Source organism: Furipterus horrens, unplaced genomic scaffold (assembly GCF_987537825.1).
Source record: "Furipterus horrens unplaced genomic scaffold, mFurHor1.1.pri manual_scaffold_2, whole genome shotgun sequence".
Taxonomy (NCBI): domain Eukaryota; kingdom Metazoa; phylum Chordata; class Mammalia; order Chiroptera; family Furipteridae; genus Furipterus; species Furipterus horrens.
In genome coordinates, this window is record NW_028327172.1 from 125,722,235 (window position 1) to 125,740,255 (window position 18,021).

At 37.5% G+C, this 18,021-nt stretch overlaps 1 protein-coding gene and 1 non-coding gene across 4 annotated transcripts; both read left to right on the forward strand.

The window, feature by feature from the left end:
• The first annotated feature begins 2,903 nt into the window (after positions 1 to 2,903).
• GAR1 (GAR1 ribonucleoprotein) lies at positions 2,904 to 17,160 on the forward strand. Of its 3 annotated transcripts, none has more exons than XM_090267988.1 (7): positions 2,904 to 2,989; positions 3,481 to 3,745; positions 5,390 to 5,544; positions 6,092 to 6,151; positions 9,532 to 9,682; positions 16,398 to 16,475; positions 16,841 to 17,160. In XM_090267988.1, exons 2-7 carry the CDS (start codon positions 3,493 to 3,495, stop codon positions 16,852 to 16,854), a joined length of 711 nt encoding a protein of 236 aa, XP_090124114.1. In that variant the 5' UTR covers positions 2,904 to 2,989; positions 3,481 to 3,492; the 3' UTR covers positions 16,855 to 17,160. The 3 variants fall into 3 exon arrangements, with proteins under 3 accessions (XP_090124114.1, XP_090124112.1, XP_090124113.1); XM_090267986.1 differs by lacking the exon at positions 2,904 to 2,989 and adding an exon at positions 3,080 to 3,142; XM_090267987.1 differs by lacking the exon at positions 2,904 to 2,989 and adding an exon at positions 3,272 to 3,329.
• Positions 16,028 to 16,165, forward strand: LOC150019439 (small nucleolar RNA SNORA66). The gene has a single exon (XR_016509487.1). It is a non-coding gene; the product is annotated as a small nucleolar RNA SNORA66 (small nucleolar RNA).
• Positions 17,161 to 18,021: the final 861 nt, after the last annotated feature.

Sequence of the window (18,021 nt, forward strand, 5' to 3'; positions counted from 1 at the left end):
TAACACTCACTAAAATAATTTTGCAACCCTTACTAAATTAAAAGAAAAATTGAAGTTTCCTCTCCCACTTAATTTATATCAGAATTGATATCATTTGTGAGGAGGGGGAAACTACAGAGTAGGCTAATAAATGGAACAAAAATGAACAATTCACGGAAAAATTCTTTTACTTTTAAAACATTTTTTAATTGAATTTATTGGGGTAACATTGGTTAATAAAATTACATAGGTTTCAGGTATACAATTCTACAATCTCTGCTCAAAAAAGCACTGCTTTGCACAATGTGAACCCCTGAACTATACACTTAAGAACAGTCATACGGTAAAGTCTATGTTACATTTACTTTATCAGTTAAAAAAAGCACTGACAATTATTAGTCATTATATCTATAACTTGCTAATTAGGTTTATATATATGTATGTATTATTTTTTTGCACAGGTTTGAAACTTGAAAATTATTTCAAGGACTCCTCCAGGGGAAAAAGACAGAAAAAGGCTTGTCTACTGAATGGGAAATGGAGCTTTTCCAAGCAGGAAGTGTTCAACAACAGCAGAGAAAGAGAAACAAGGCAATATTGTTGGCATGATGGGACAGGGGGAAGCTGTACAGCACAGGAGGAAAATAAAATTAATTATATCGAAGGCCTAATTAATAAATTTTACTTTAGATTTGTTGCTAAAGGAAATGGGGAGATATTTGGGGTCCTGAGGATGGCTATGGTATGATATGTTTTAGTAAGGTCAGTATGTCAGCACATGCAGTACATATAGAAGAAAGAAAAGTTAAGCCTGGAAGTATTTCTTCTGAGGAAACAAAGATGCTTAGAATGTGAGAGATTGTGGTAGTTCACTGCTATGATTTCTGTACTTTTGAATTCTTGTAGGTCATATTAAGTTTTAGGATAAGAATAACACAATAAAGTGTGGTAGTGACAATAGAAGGCCTGTAATAACGGTACAAAAAGCTACCTTATAAGGCAGGGTTCCCCAACCTCTGGGCTGCAGACAGGTGCTGGTCTGGGCCTGTTATGAACTGTTGGCACAGCAGGAGGTGAGCTTGAATGTAATGGACTCGAATCATCCCCAAACCATCCCACCATCCCCCATCCGTGGAAAAACTGTCTTCCACGAAACTGGTTTCTTGTGCCAAAAAGGCTGAGGACCACTGTTTTAAGGAATTGATAGAAATTGGTAGCTTTGCATAAAAGAGAGCAACCAAGGCTGGGAAAGGATGTTGATAATGATGATAGAGAAGTAGGAGTGCTCAGAGGTCTGAGCCCAAAGATTCAGAAACCAAGAGTATGGTGCTACCATGAGGACAAACAGAGAACCGGAATGATGAACAACGTGGCAAGTGGAAGAGGAGGAGGCCAGAAAAGGACTGAGGACTGTGAGTCCAAAGTTGTGGGTTGTCCCTCTAATTAGCTGGGGCTTCCACTTCTCTTGAGGGTCCCATAAAAGTTCCATGGTCCCAACACACTGAGTTGGAGATAATAAGTGGAACACCAAATGGAGAAACACTGAATGTAAATATTAAATGACACAAAGCAAAACAGAGCAGGTGAATTATGAACGGTTCTATCTCTGTATGATGTATAAAATTTAAAGTAAGTTTATCAAATTTTTTATATGTAGGACAGTTAGGTGCTTCCTCAAGCAGCTCATGCTTTAGTGTAGAAGGCATAGTCGTCGTCGTCGGCAGCCGTCCGTCTCGAGAGACGATGGTGTAGCTTCTTCAGAGTCTATCTGCACCGCCAAGAATGGCTGTGCAGTCCGACTCGGGAGTGACATGGTATCTGTCTCCTCCCGTGTTGAATCGACATCTTGCGATGACGCTGAAGCTACAGAGCCTGGGCAGGGTAATATGGAGGGTCTGCTGTTGCCCATGCAGCAGACCCCCCCTCTCTTCGCAGCTGAAGGGTCCAAGGGAAAGACGGAGTCGATACAGCTTGGGTTCAGGTGCGCCGCAGGAGTTGCCGGTGTTGACTACAACGTCAAACCGCCTTAGGGACTCCGGCTCCGGATTTTCTGTCGGGGTTTACTCCCTTAGCCTTTCCCCTGAAGAGGTATGCCGCAAGGCAGCGGAGGTTTTTTGGAGTCAGAGTTTTCCTTCTCTGATGTACCCTGACTGGAAGATCGAACCAGCGACACTAGTTTTCCATAGTGAAGTTTACACAGTTCTTTCAAAATCAAAATAACTCTCTAATAGGTATCAACCCTCATCCTCGTTCGGTGGAGGTCAGCTGTGTCAAATATCAAGGTAACGTCTCAGAAGATTCGGGTGTAAGAGGCAAACCAAAGACAGTAAGACACTAGTGGAAGCCGAAAGCAGATATCAAGGGCTTAAAGGAAGAAAGGGAGAGGGGCTTATAGAATAGACGGTGTACAGCCTGGCGGTGCTCAAAACGTACCTGACAAACGAATAAACTGGCTGGCACAAGAGATAAAAATATGATTTGGCTTTCTACCAGTAACAGTTTCTTTAAAAATACACAGACATCTTTTTCTTCTAGTGAAAGCACAGAACAAAAGTATGGCCACAGTTGAACCACCATCGTGCGTACTTCAAAAGACCTGGAAGAAAAAACAACTTGAGAACGCAGACAAGCCCTGGGGTCCCGAGGCGGTCAGACCCACCTCCGGGCAGAGCGCGGCTCAGGGTTCCTCAGAAATGTCCGTTACACTTGGCAACGAACTGATGAGCCCAAAAAGCAAGGGCTAAGCGAGACAGCTGGCACACACTGAAGCCCCACCAGGCCGCTGGAATAGAAGCCCAGGATCTAAACCCAGACGTCGCTCAGAGCAACACCAAGGAAACACTCCGGCAAGTCATGATGCAATGGACGCCGCTACTATGCGTCACTTCCTTGGCTCGCCGGTAAGCAAGTTAACTGTCGTAAAACAGCGGTGGAAGTAAAACAGTATTTATGCTACTTTTCCTGAGCTGAAGGCTATTTTGGGAAGTTGACAGTGTCGTTGGTTCTGCCGGTGAGTTTTGTTTGTTTTTTGTAACCCAGGTATTCGAGTTTCTGGACTCCCGCCTCCATTTTGTGCCGGTACAGTGGCCGAGGAGGCTCGCGTGCGCCGGAAGTAGCGGGCGGGTGGGTGTGCGCATCTGAGCCAGAGGTGCACGTGGGTCTGGTGAGTGGGTCTAGGGCGCCGGAGAATCAGAGAATTCTAGGCTCGGAACCCGGCGGAGGGAGGGAGGGAGGAGGGAAAGAAGGGACAGGGGCGTGAAGACCTTGCTGCTTGCGCAGGGAGGAGGTACTGAGAGCGACGAGGCCGGCGCTCACGGGACTATGGGGAGGCGACGCTGCTCACCCCTCGGGTTTGTCACTGGCGGCTTGACCGTGGGTTTAGTGGAAGAGTTGCTGTTACTACTGCCCCCTTTTATGGTGTTCTAGCCGAGGCTCAGAAGGGTGGGGTGTTGTACCCAGAGGCCACAGTGACCAAAAGGCACGCACTACTTTTCTCAACAGACAGGAGTGAGCATGTCTTTTCGAGGCGGAGGACGTGGGGGCTTTAACCGAGGCGGTGGAGGTGGCGGCTTCAGTCGTGGCGGCAGCAACAACCACTTCCGAGGTGGAGGTGGCGGTAATTTCAGAGGTGGCGGCGGCGGCAATTTCAGAGGTGGCGGCGGCGGCAATTTCAGAGGTGGCGGCGGCAGAGGAGGATTTGGACGTGGGGGTGGCCGCGGAGGCTTTAACAAAGGCCAAGACCAAGGACCTCCAGAACATGTAGTTTGTATGTCGGTTTCAAAGCTTAGCCTGCTTGGGGGCGGGGGGGATGGGGTGAGGAGGTTGTGGGTTTTGTATTATTAGTAAGTTTGCCTGGGAGTCAGATAATATCTATCCGGCAGCTCACGGAGGTTGCTGCTTGGAGTGAAATCTGTGGAGATGTTGTGAACTGACTTGTAATCATGCTCTAGCATGTAAGGGGGAGATTAGGAAAGCTGAAGGACGCCTAGAATGCATCATGGAGGTGGAACTTGAGCTTGGGCTGAAAGGGAGATATTAAATAGGTAATATTTCATGTTTATCTCTATTGTCCCATTTTATAGGTAAGAAAACTGTGATTTATAGTTAGGTTTCTTTGCTAGGTTCATAGTGAAGAATAAGTGATCAATCAGTAAAGTGATTATCTGAGATACAAAGCAAGTTTTCCGACTCCAAAGCCCAGACTTTATCTTACTCATAAGCAAGTGAGAAAAAAAAATCTTTGGAAGGGAAACTACAGAAAGGAAGTCAAGAAAAGACCTAATTAGAGCAGTTTTGGAGTAATTTATCAATGACATAGGATGGAAGTCATAGAAAGTGGGACAGAGATTTGACAGTAGAAGCACGTATCAAAGAGGAGAAAGGATGAACACAGTCTAATATAAAGAATAGGTTTGAAGAGGGTAATAGCTAGAGTCAAAGGTGCTAGCCCAGAGCCATTTCAGCAGTCCATGCATGAGGGAAACAGTGAGCGCCTCCTGGAAGTGAGAAGAAAAAGGACGGGGTGGATGAGAGAGATATTTCAGTGGAAATAAACTCGGTGGAACTTGACTTAATAATGTACTGGGAAATGTTAAAAGGTTCCAGATTTTGAGCCTGAGTGATAGGGTTGGAGAATTGGTTTTGCAGCAGTGTGCTGAATATTTTAGTTCGGGGTGACAGTCAATTAGAAATGAAGGTAAACCAAGGACTCTTCAATCTTTTCCATAAAATTGTGGAATCCAAAATAACTACCTTCATTTCTAATTGACTGTCACCCCGAACTAAAATATTCAGCACACTGCTGCAAAACCAATTCTCCAACCCTATCACTCAGGCTCAAAATCTGGAACCTTTTAACATTTCCCAGTACATTATTAAGTCAAGTTCCACCGAGTTTATTTCCACTGAAATATCTAAGAGTCCTTGGTGAAGAGTAGGAAGGTATAAAAGGGAAGGAAAAAAAGATGGGAACAACCAAGACTGATTTTACTGTTAGGGATAGGGGAGAAGGAAGAATAGACATAAAAATGCAACATAGTGTTTAATCAAATAATAATAGTTATTAATGTAATAAAATCACCGTTCCAGGTTGAGTAGCCTCAGTGTGCCAGGCACTTTTCTAAGCACTAGACATAATAGTGCACTTAATAGTCACAATACAGTATGTTAGGTGTTGGAACTGTTATTCGCCTGTATTAAAGATGAGGACACTGAAGCAGAGAAATGAGACCCTTACCGTGTGTCACAAAGCTAATATGTTGTGGACTGGTAAACCAACTCGAAGACTTTTGTTCCCCAGGAAGACAGATACGGTGAAATCACAGGTAGCCAAGAAGAAAGCTTCCAGGAGAGATTGGTCAATATCATTTGAAATTGTTTTATATTTTAATGTCTTCTTGTTCTATTTCAGTATTAGGAGAGTTCCTGCATCCCTGTGAAGATGACATAGTTTGTAAATGTACCACAGATGAAAATAAGGTGCCTTATTTTAATGCTCCAGTTTATTTAGAAAACAAAGAACAAATTGGAAAAGTGGATGAAATATTTGGACAGCTTAGAGATTTTGTATCCTTTTTAATCGGAAGATGTGATCTCATTAAAAGGTTACTGTGCTTTTTCTGGAATTAAGTATTAATTAAATTAAACTCATTGCTTCGTGACAGTATTGCTAAAATTGGACCATAAAGAAACGTCAAGAGAGAATATATTTTCATATATACAGGGGTGGACAAAAGTAGGCTTACAGTTGTTTGTATGGAAAATATAATAATAAGTAATAATATATGAATAAACTTTTGCACTCATAACTGTAAACCTACTTTTGTCCAACTATATTGTAGATAGGTCCTTTTGGGCAGGTTTTAGGAATGATTGCCATTTGAATTAGTGCTACAGGATAGAGGTGCTTTGCTTTGGATATGATGGTGCCACTGGGATAGTATGGTGGAACTGGAAGTTTTAAAAACAAAGTACTTATTTCGTCTGGGAAACTCATTTCTTACTTTTTCTAAACATTCCCATATATTCTAATCTTGTTTTTAAAATTACACATAAATTCAGATAGTTACCTTTTTTTAAATCTTAATTGCTTTTTCCTTAATAAAATTAATAGTATTTTTCAGTTAAATTGTCAGAAAACATGAAAGCATCATCCTTTAAAAAACTACAGAAGGTGAGTCAAGCTCATGATATCTAGGATTCTTGATTTTATGAGTGAATGACCTACTCCATGGCTGTCCTGCTGAGGGCACTTGGAGATTCCCTCAATATATCACCAGTGAAGGTCTTCAATTGATATTTTCTGTACTTCAAACATTGAACTTAATTATCTTTAAGAGTAATTTATTTAATGCAGGCTTTCAGAAAATATTCCTTGTTCATGTTAGCAAATTCTATAAATGCTAGAGTATGTTTTTTAATTGATGCAAACTTGTCCTGTTGAAAAGCTGTGCATGACCAAACATTGTAAATAAAACATTAAATTATAAAACTCATTTGGGAGAAGTCAGATATTAAATGATTTCAGAAATATTTCAATAACATTCAAGTATATGCTGTGAAAGAGAAATATAAGTAGCTATGAAAATGTTAGTAGTGGGACCAAATTTAGTACGGGTGTTTTGAGGCATGTAGCTTGAAGCTGAGACCTGAAAGGTGACCAGCAGTTATTGCCAAACCAGGCTTCATGTCAGAATTATCTGGGGGACTTTTAAGAAGATGTATTTCTGGGTTGCACTCCTAGAAATTTGACCCAGAAGGTCTTAGGTGGGGGCCGAGAGTCAGTTCTTAAAAGGAAGGCTCCCAGATACCTTTGATGTAGTTGGCTTCACTAGTGATAGGGGAGAAGGAAGTGCATTACAAGAAGAAAAAAACAGTGTGTGCAAGTCTGAGTCAGTAAGCCCCTTGAAGGATCTGAAAAAGGCAGAGGTGTAGCCTGGACATAGAATATTTAGGAATGAGAAACTTGTGAAATAAGGCTAGAGGTAGGCAGGGGCTAAATTACTTAAGGCCTTCAGGTCATGGGAAAGAGGTTAGACTTGGGAAAAATATGGTTAAATTTATACTTAAGAGCACAGGAAGAAGAAAGGAGAACCCTGGGAAGGGGTCAGTATGCTCTGTGAAGATGCCAGGTTGGAGGCTACTGCATTAATCCTGCAAGAGAGATTTTGGTCTAGGGCAGTGACGGTGTAAGTGGAGAAAAATGGATGGATTTATGAGAGGTATAGGAAGTAGAATTGATAGGTCTCAGTCATTGAAGAGCTGTTGAAATTGAAGTAAAAAAGTGCTACCATCTTTCAGGTGTCTGCTTTCAACATCTTTGTGGATGTTGCCACCAGTCACTGAAATGGCAACACTGGAGAAAAAGGGAATTGGAAGAGAATGGGTTCAGTTTTGGACAATAAGTTTGAAGCATTTGTGAGGTATTCACATTAGGTGCTGAAAGGAAAAGTGGGCTAGAGGTAGAATTGGGAAGTTGTTATTGTATGGGCAGTGGATGGTAGAGTCTAGGAAGAAACCCTGAGAGGAAAAAGCTTTGGGGCACCTCCCAAATTTATGTATCTGTAAGTCTAGTCTGAGAAGTAACTGCCAAGAAAATAAGGCAGACCGGGAGAGTTTCATAAAAGTGGTACACAAATGTCAAAGAGAACAAAATTTTTCTGAGAGGAAGTGTTCAGTTACGGTAAAATGCTGTTGCAAAGTGTTCATTGGAAATAGCAACATGGAGAGATCAACAAGTCATGGAGCCAATGGAGCGTTGGTTCGGAAGCCAGCTGGGAATAGGAGATGAGGTGGGGACGGTGCCTTGTTGGTAACATATGGCATCTGGCTGTGGAAGCCCTGACAGGTATACACTGGGAAGTTGCACTGCTTTGGGTGGGCCTAAGAGTCAGGCTTCTTATTTGAAAAAAAAAGACTTTGCCTGTAATAGCCATTTAAATTTGATCGGTATACCTGCCTTTTCTCATAGCATTCTTTCTTTGAGGATTTATATAGTGTTTTTATAATCACAGATGTTAAATGAGTACACTTGTCCTCTCCCATTTCTAGATTCACAGTTCAGGTTCAAGCCCTCCTTACCCAGCCTACATGTCTCTCGACCAAAGCTGTCCAGTCAGATTTTCTGTGATGATGGAAATTCCTGCAGTACAGAAGCCACTAGCCATTTGTAGTTTTGAGCATCTGAAATGTGGCATGTGACTCAGGAACTGGAATTTTAATTTTTAATTAAATTGGAGTAGCCACATGTGGCTAGTGGTTGCCATATTGGACAGTGCAGACCTAGACAATATTTTTGAGAGGATGGGCTTTGAAGGGAAGAAAAGGATAAGGTGATACCTAAAGAGGGATTCAGATATTTTGTTACCTTAATAAGTTTTGAAGCCCTTATGTGTTCTGTGTAAAATTGTGAAATGTACCCCATTATATTCTGTTGTGAAAAAAACATTTTTTTAACCACAAATATTGGATGGATTTTGTTTCTACAAATCTTCTTTTACTTAATATGTTCATTAAAAAGTTATTGACTCTTTATTAAAAAAGTCTTGAAATAGCTAGTACACATACTAGACAAATGTTTTATTTTAGATTTTAATTTTAATGCTAAATTTTTAAGTTTCATTTTTCTTATAGCAATTCTGTTGAGGTAAAATTAAGTTAATTTTTGCAAGGCATTATCTATTTCTAAGGAGAAATGAGATTGAATTGGTCTTGCTTTCTATTTATATGAGTGTTATACTTATTATGTGCCAAAGTTTAAGTGCTTATGTACATTACTCTTGATCTTCACAAGGACTGTGTGAGGTAGGTATTGGCTTGGTCAAAAAGTTCATTTAGCTTTTTACATAAAAGACACATTTTTATTTTCACCAGTAATTTTATTGATTTGGGTGTTTTAAGTATGTCGGCTATCTCCCCCATGGTATAACATTGATTATTCTCAATTAATGTCTCAATTTGATTGCTGTCAACTTCAACTGGTCTACCCGATTGTGGAGCATCATCCACAGAGAAATCTCCGGCACGAAACCTCACAAACCACTTTTGACACGTTCAGTCAGTCATAGCACCTTCTCAATACGCTGTACAAATCTTGTTTTGTGCTTCAGTTGTGGTTTTACCTTTCTTGAAATAATAAAGCATAATATGCCGAAAATGTTGCTTATTTTCTTCCATCTTTGATATTAAAATGGCTACACAAAAATTCACCAGTTTTGATTTTTTTAAAGAAATATGCGCTGATACAACAGTTGTCATGATACAGTCTAACAAAATGGTTTCAAATGAAGTTAAAGACAGTTAACTAAGCGCTACTAAGAGTCATCTTGTGGAAAAAAACCAAATGAACGATTTGGCTATTCCAATACTTTATTATCTTGATTTTACAGATCTGAAAACTTAAGGCACAAAAAAACTTAAGTTCTTCTCCAGGGCTATACAGTAGTATATAGTAGAGTTGAGATTTGGACCCTGGTATTTTGTAGTCTAGGTTCTTAATGATTATACTATACTAGCTCCAAGTCTTTATACTAATTGTTTCTATTTTACTTCCAGTTTTATATAGACCCGTATAAACTGTTGCCACTACAGAGGTTTTTACCTCAACCTCCAGGTGAGAAGGGACCACCAAGAGGTGGTGGCAGGGGCGGTCGAGGAGGAGCACGAGGAGGAGGACGAGGAGGAGGTGGCCGAGGTGGTAGAGGTGGTAAGTTACTTGGAGATTTCTAATGAGATTTCAAAGTTGCAGCCAATTCATATAGTACAATTAAATTTTGTACCTACGCAAACCTCACTAATGTTTATTTTTTTACTTAAGTTTTCTTCAAATCTTGGCAAAGTGCCATAGTAATAATGCTTAGTTTCAATGACTTATTTAAAAAGAAAGTACAATTTTGAGGGATTTCATCTCTTGAGTTACTCATGTTTTGTTGGGGATTTTATAAAGTATAAGACTATCATAACTAAATTTTAATTAATGTCACTGAGTGTTGATTGTATGCTGGGAGCAGGTCATGTAGTCTATTAGTAGCTTTGTATATTCTTTTAATATTCAGCAAAATGTTGCAAGTTAGGTGATAACTTTATTTTTTGGATAAGGAAATGGAGGCTTACAAAAGTTAATTTGTCCTAATCAAATAATTGGCAGCCCAGGAATAAAATCTATATCTTCTGATGTCATGTCAAAAACCATTATCAATAAATTAATTGCTTTGGGTTGAGTATTTTGACATGTATTTCCTCAAAGCTTTGGTACATTCATTATTACGGACAACAAGATGATGAGCAGGGTTGGGGGTGAGCTGGGGTGCGGCATAGGGTTTGCCTAGATCTGTGAATGTTGTGGTAGAGGGATGGCTGGAGGACAGGCAGGGCCAAAGGGGAAGGAAGAGGAGCTGAAATGGGGTTGGAAAGCTTCTGTTACTGGATCAGAAGAGAGACAACTCTGTTTTCACCTTTGCTTCTCTCAATTTATTATTTCACTCTGTAAATGTACTTTCAGGGTCTAGATAGCTAGGAGGTAATTTCTTGAGAGAGCATTTCTTTTAAAAATTTTTTGGGAGTGCATCTTTGCATATTTGATGGAGAGAGATCCCCTTATATCTATTCTATATTTAATCTCATGTACAACATTAAGGAAACTTCACAACTCTGTTTTTTAAAAAACTTTATATTTTCATACCTGTATTTGGAAATATGTATTTGTTTTTTCTTTTAATACTTTCTCTTAAAAATTTTTTTTTATTTGTCAATTGCAGTTGACATTAAGTATTATTTTATATTAGTTTCAGCTCTGCAGCATAGTGGTTAGACATTTATGTAATTTATGTGATCCCTGGATAAGTCTGTTACCCACCTGACATAGTTATCACAATATCATCAACTATATTTCCTATGCTATACTTTACATCCCTGTGACTTTTTTAACTACCAATTTGTGCTTTTTAATCCTTTCACCTTTTTTACCCAGTTACCCAACCCCCTACCATCTGGCAATCCTCAGTTTATTCTCTTTGAGTCTGTTTCTGTTTTGTTTGTTCTTTTATTTTTTCTTTAGATTCCATATATAAGGAACTCATATAGTATTTGTCTTTCTGTCTGACTCATTTCACTTAGCACAATACCTTCTTGGTCCAACCATGTTGTCATAAATGGTAAGATTTCATTCTTTTTATGGCCAAGTAACATCCTATTGTATATATAACATGTACCACATTTTCCTTATCCAATCATTTATTGATGGCTACTTAGATTTCTTCCATATCTTGGTTATTGTAAATGATGCTGTAGTGAACATAGGGGTGCGTATATCTTTTATAATTAGTATTTTGGCTTTCTTCAGATAAATACTAAGAAGTGGAATTGATGGGTCATAAGGTAGTTCTGCTTTTAATTTTTTGAGGAACCTCCATAAGGGCTGATTTTCCATAGTGGCTGCACCTATTTGCAATTGTGCCAACAATGTACAAGGGTTCCCTTTTCCACATCCTCACCAACTTGTATGATTTATTGGTATAGCCATTCTTGCAGGTGTGAGGTGGTATCTCATTGTGGTTTTTAATTTGCATATCTCTGGTGATTAGTGACATTGAGCATCTTTTCATATGTCAATTAGCCATTGTCCTCTTTGGATAACTGACTATTCAGGTCCTCTGCCCATTTTTAAATTGGATTGTTTGACTTTCTTTTAATGTTGAGTTGTATACATTCTTTATAAATTTTGGATATTAACCCCATTATCGGTTGTATCATTGGCGAATATTTTCTCTCAGTGAGTTGTCCTTGTGTTTTATTAGTGGATTCCCTTGCTATGCAAAAACGTTTATTTTCTTAAAAGTAATTTTTATTCTTGTGTATTCTGTTACAGTTGTCCCAATTTCCCCTCCTTTGCCCTCTTCTGTCCCACTCCAACCTCTGCTTCCACAGTCCATCCTCACACTGTTATTTATCCATGTCTATGGGTCATTCATACATTTTCTTCGACTAATCCCTTCCACTTCTTTCCACCATTTCTTACCTCCCTTTCCTCTGGCAGGTGTCAGTCTGTTCCTTGTTTCCATGCCTCTGGTTCTGTTTTGCTCATTAGTTTATTTTGTTCATTAGATTCCTCTTATAAGTGAGATCATATAATATTTGTCTTTCATCAACTGGCTTATTTCACTTAGTATAATAGTCTCCAGTTTCATCTGTGCCGTCACAACGGGTGGGAATTCCTTCTTTCTTTCTGCTACATAGTATTCCATTGTGTAGATGTACCATAGGTTTTTAATCCATTCATCTACTGATAAGCACTTAGGCTGTTTCCAGCACGTGGCTATTGTCAATAGCGCTGCTATGAACCTAGGGGTGCATAGGTTCTTTTGAATTGGCATTTCATATTCCCTGCAGTGAAATCACTGGGTCATAAGGCAATTCCATTTTTAATTTTTTGAGGAAATTCCATACTGTTTTCTAGAGTGACTGCACCAGTCTGCATTCCCACCGACAGTGCACTAGGGTTCCCTTTTCTCCACATCCTCGCCAGCACTTGTTTGTTGGTTTGTTAATGATGGCCTTTCTGAGCAGTGTGAGGTGGTATCTCATAGTGGCTTTAATTTGCATCTTTCTGATTACCAGTGATGTTGAGCACTTTTTCATATACCTATAGGCCCTCTGTATGTCCTCCTTGGAGAAATGTCTGTTCAGATCCTCGGCCCATTTTTTTGGATTGTTTGTCTTCTTGCTGTTGAGGTGTATGGGTTCTTTATATATTTTGGAGATTAAACCCTTGTCTGATGTATCATTGACAAATATGTTTTCCCATACAGTTGGTTTCCTTTTCATTTCGATGATGATTTTTTTGCCATGCAACAGCTTTTTAATGTTGACATAGTCTCATTTGTTTATTTTTTCCTTGCTGTAGGAGATATGGTGTCGAAATATTGCTACGTGGGATATCTGAACTTTTACTGCCTATGTTTTCCTCTAGGATGTTTATGGTATCATGACTTAATGTTTAAGTCTTTTATCCATTTTGAGTTTAGTCTGGTATATGGTATAAGTTGGTGTCCTAGTTTCATTGTTTTGCATGTACCTGTCTTAATTCTTCCAACACCATTTATTGAAGAGACTATTTTTACTCCACTGTATGCTTGTGCCCCCTTTGTCAAATACTAATTGACCACAGAGACATGGGTTCATTTCTGGGCTGTCATTTCTGTTCCATTAACCTATGTCTTTTTATGCCAGTACCAGACTGTTTTGATTATAGTGGGTTTGTAGTATAGTTCGGTATTAGGTATTGTAATCCCTCCAACTTGTTCTCCTTTCTCAAGATTACTGTGGCTCTTTGGGATCTTTTTTGGTTCCATATACATTTTTGAAGTTTTGTTCTAGATGTGTGAAATATGCTATTGGTATTTTAATAGGAATTGCATTAAATCTATAAATTGCTTTGGGTGCTGTGAACATTTTAATGATGTTAATTCTTCCAGTGCATGAATAGGATATATGCTTACATGTATTTGTAGCTTCTTCAATTTCTTTCTTCAGTGTTCTATAGTTTTCAGAGTACAAATCTTTTACCTCATTGGTTAAATTTATTCCTAGGTACTTTTTTGTTGTTGTTGCTACTATAGTAAATGGCATTTTTTCCTTAGTTTCTCTTTCTGATAGTTCATTGTTGGTGTACAAAAATGCCATCGATTTCTGAATATTTATTTTGTATCCCACTACTTTTCCGAATTCACTTATTAGGTTGAATAGTTTTTTGGTGGAGCTTATAGCGTGTTCTATGTACACTATCATATCGTCTGCAAGTAATGAGTTTTACTTCCTCTTTTCCAATTTGGATGCCTTTTATTTCTTATCTGATTGCTGTGGCTAGGATTTCCAGTACTATGTTGAGTAAGAGTGGTGAAAACGAATACCCTTGTCTGGTTCCTGACCTTAAGGGAAATGCTTTTATTTTTTGCCCATTAAACATGATATTGGCAGTAGGTTTTTTCATTATGGCTTTTATTCTGTTGAGGTATGCTCCCTCTGTTCCCACTTTGCTGAGTGTTTTTATCATAAATGAGTGCTGGATTTATCAAATACTTTTTCTGCATCTGTTGATATGATCATGTGATTTTTGGCTTTCATTTTGTTTATGTGTTGTATTATGTTTATTGATTTGCGAATATTGTACCATCTTTGCATCCTTGGAATAAATACCACTTGATCATGGTGTATGATCTTTTTAATGTATTGGTGGATCTGTTTTGCTAGTATTTTGTTGAGGATTTTCACATCTATGTTCATCAGAATTATTGGCCTATAGCTTCCTGGTCTGGGGATTAGGATAATACTGGTCTTGTAAAAATAGTCTGGGAGTCTTCCCTCTTTTTGAATTTTCTGTAATAGTTTGTGTAGGATAGGTGTTAGTTCCTCTTTGAATGTTTGGTAAAATTTGCTTGTGAAGACATCCAGTCCAGGGCTTTTGTGTGTTGGCACTTTTTTGATGATTGCTTCAATTTTGCTAGTAGTTATCAGTCTATTCAAGTTTTCTGCTTCTTCTGATTCAGTTTTAGAAGATTGTATGTTTTGAGAAATTTATGCATTTTGTTCAGGTTGTCCAATTTCTTGCTGTATAGTTGTTCATAGTAATTTCTTACAATCCTTTGTATTTCTGTTGTATCAGTTGTTACTTCTCTTTCATTTCTGATTTTGTTTATTTGGGTCCTCTTTTTTCTTTAATTGATGAGTCTGTTAATTTGATATAGTCCCATATGTTTATTTTTTCTTTTGTTTCCCTTGCCTGAGGAGATGTATCAGGAAAAAATATTACTATGACCAATGTCAGGATTTGCTGCCTGTGTTTTCTAGGTGTTTCTGTGGTATTAGATCTTATATTTTAAGTCTTTAATCCATTCTTGGATATGGTGTAAGAAGGTGGTCTAGTTTCGTTTTTTTCTGCATGTATCTGTCCAGTTTTCCCAATGCCATTTATTGAATAGACTTTTTACCACATTGTATATTTTTGCCTCCTTTGTCATAGATTAATTGACCATATAGGTGTAAGTTTATCTCTAGGCTCTCTATTCTGTATTCTCCATTGATCATTGTGTCTGTTTTTATGTCATTACTGTGCTGTTTGGATTACTATAGCTATCTCTGACTTTGTTCTTTCTCAAGATGGCTTTGACTATATGAGATCTTCGATGGTTCCATATAAATTTTAGGATCATTTGTTCTAGTTCTGTAAAAAATGCCATTGGTATTTTGATAGGAATCGCATTGCATCTATAGATTGATTTGGGTAGTATGGACATTTTAATGATGTTAATTCTTCTTGTCCATGAGTGGTATATGCTTTCATTTATTTGTATCTTTTTAAATTTTATTTTTTCAACATCTTATAATTTTTTGAGTATAAATCTTTTACCTTCTTGATTAAATTTATTCCTAAGTATTTTTTTAAATGCAATTGTAAATGAAATTGTTTTCTTAATTTCTCTTCCTTGCAGTTCATTACTAGTGTATAAAAATGCAACTGATTTCTGAATATTGATTTTGTATCCTGCTACTTTACTGAATTCATTTAACAGTTTTAATAGTTTTTTTTTTTTTTTTTTGGTGGACTCTTTAGGCTTCTCTCCATATAATGCCATCTGCAAATAATGACAGTTTTACTTCTTCCTTTCCAATTTGAATGCACTTTATTTTTTCCTAATTGTTGTGGCTAGGACTTCCTATAATATTTTTTAATTCATCATTTCTTAAAAAGTAAGCCCCCAAATAAGTAAAAAGGAAGACTGAAATAGGAACACAGTATGTGTTGGATAATAGAAAACTGCTGAGCAAATTTAAAATTTCAAGGTTCATCAACATGTCAGTATCAGTATTAACTGAGTATAGTTCAGTTAATCTTAAAGGATGTGTTTATTGTAGCATGCTTAGATGAAAACCACTCATTATCTGCTTTTCTTTGTTCTTAGGATAGAAAGCCTTTGTTCAGTCAAAAAAGTATTTACCATAACCAAAAGTTAAGATGCTCATACAATTAACGATAGGGCTAAATCCAACTTTGTAGTAACAAACTTTTCTAATTCATTAAAACAAAATACTTGTTGCAGAAGTGAGGAGAACCAGGTTTGCTAAAGTAACGATGGTGAGAAAAATCCATTAGCCTCAGAAGCTACTGAGGTGGCCCATCTCTCCTAGCACAGTGTAAAAAAAACAAAACAAAACAGAATATTTGTTTAAAAAGTTGTAATCTAGGGTTTTAGCCTGCTTCTCAATTGGGAAACTTCTGCATTATTTCCATTTTTATCTTTTAAAAAATTCTACAAGATACATTTGTGAATCTATATTTATTTTTCTTTGTAATTGTATTGATATTTGTAGGTTTATCAGAATATGATAGGCTACGGTTATTTAATAAATGTATCCTTTATTTTTAGGTGGTTTTAGAGGTGGAAGAGGAGGAAGTAGAGGTGGAGGCTTCAGAGGAGGAAGAGGAGGGAGTGGTGGTTTCAGAGGTAAATGAAAAATCTTTAAATGACTGAATTTCTGGATTTGGTATTGCCTACCATTTACATTTTTTATTTAGTTTTGTTTGTCAGCAGGTTTGTAGATTACCACAGTGTCCTTTGATTTATCTTAATTATTAGCTTCATTTTATGTCGCTGTTTCTTGCTTTTTCCTTTTGAATTTTTTCACTTCTAATTTATTTTGCTGTATTTTTAATTGGAAAAATAAAAAGGTGTAATGTGAATGACAGTTAAGTTTGGTAAAGTAGGCTCGCTAAACATTACAAGAACTAATGCTGACTTTGAACTTGAGATTTGGTAATAGTACAACTAAAAATTCATTTCTATACCTTTGATACTTTTCTTTTAATCAGGTAGAGGACATTAAGTGTAACAGTTGACAAAGGAAATTTACCAGTTGATTTCTGCATTAACCTGCACGACCTACTTCTGTGGATCAGAAATTTGTTTCTCAAGCAAGTCTTGAAGTCCTGGGGATAATATGACAGTAGCATTCAGATGTCAACGTGATTCAAACAAGAGTGCAACAGAACAGGCATTTATGCTGTAAAGGAGTCTGAACAAGTGTGTTAATGTTTTGTATTATGCTTGGAATTGTGGTTGCTTAATAATTGGACAGTTTTCATATGAAGCATATTTGAAATTTTACAATAAACTCTTTTTATTCCTTTAAGTTATTTAGAGCTGTGTTCATTAAGCCAGAGCTATTTTTGAAGTTAAAATGAACAACTAAAGCTTAAACCCAGTGTTTTTCATGTAGAGGAAATGATTTGTTTACATATATAACAACCGTTGAAAATTAGGCTAGTGAAGCAATGCTTTAACATTATGTGTAAACTAACAACCCTTTCATATACAAGAACATCAGCACCCTTTATTGTAATTTCCTTTTGTGTGTGGGTAAAGCAGTTTCTCTAATTGTAATGATTAATTGATCAGAATATTTTAGTGTGGATTATGAATATTTAAGTTGGAACAGCTCTGTTCAAAGTGAGAACTAAATTTCTGAAGAAATGTTTAATTTTTCTCATTCAATACAGATTGAATGTTGAAAGTTTTGCTGATTGTTCTCATTTTACTTTTTTAAGGGGACCCTAAAAGTTTTAAGATGTTACTCACGGAAGCAGATATTTGACTTCCTGCTCCACATCCAGGTTACTGGGTAGAGACACTACAAATGAAATTGATTTTGGTCCCTATTGGCGCTGTATCAGGTAGTCATGAAAGCAATTTAGAATACTGTGACACAGGACCATTTTCCCTCTCACTGTTTCTCCACCAAAGTTATTTTTTTCTCAGTGATTTTGCCATATCTTTTGTAAGTTTTTCTAACAGTACTCCTGTGAGTAGCATATTGTATTGCCTATGTAAGTATTGTGGGTTTTACTTATCTTTTTTGATGAATGGAATTGTGGCCAAATTAGTAAATTATGTAGGTTGTAAATATATATAATGAACAAATATGTTGAAAATTGCTGTCTCACAGGGAGAAGCAGTTGTGCTTTTACAACACGGGGAAGAGGCTATTTGAATT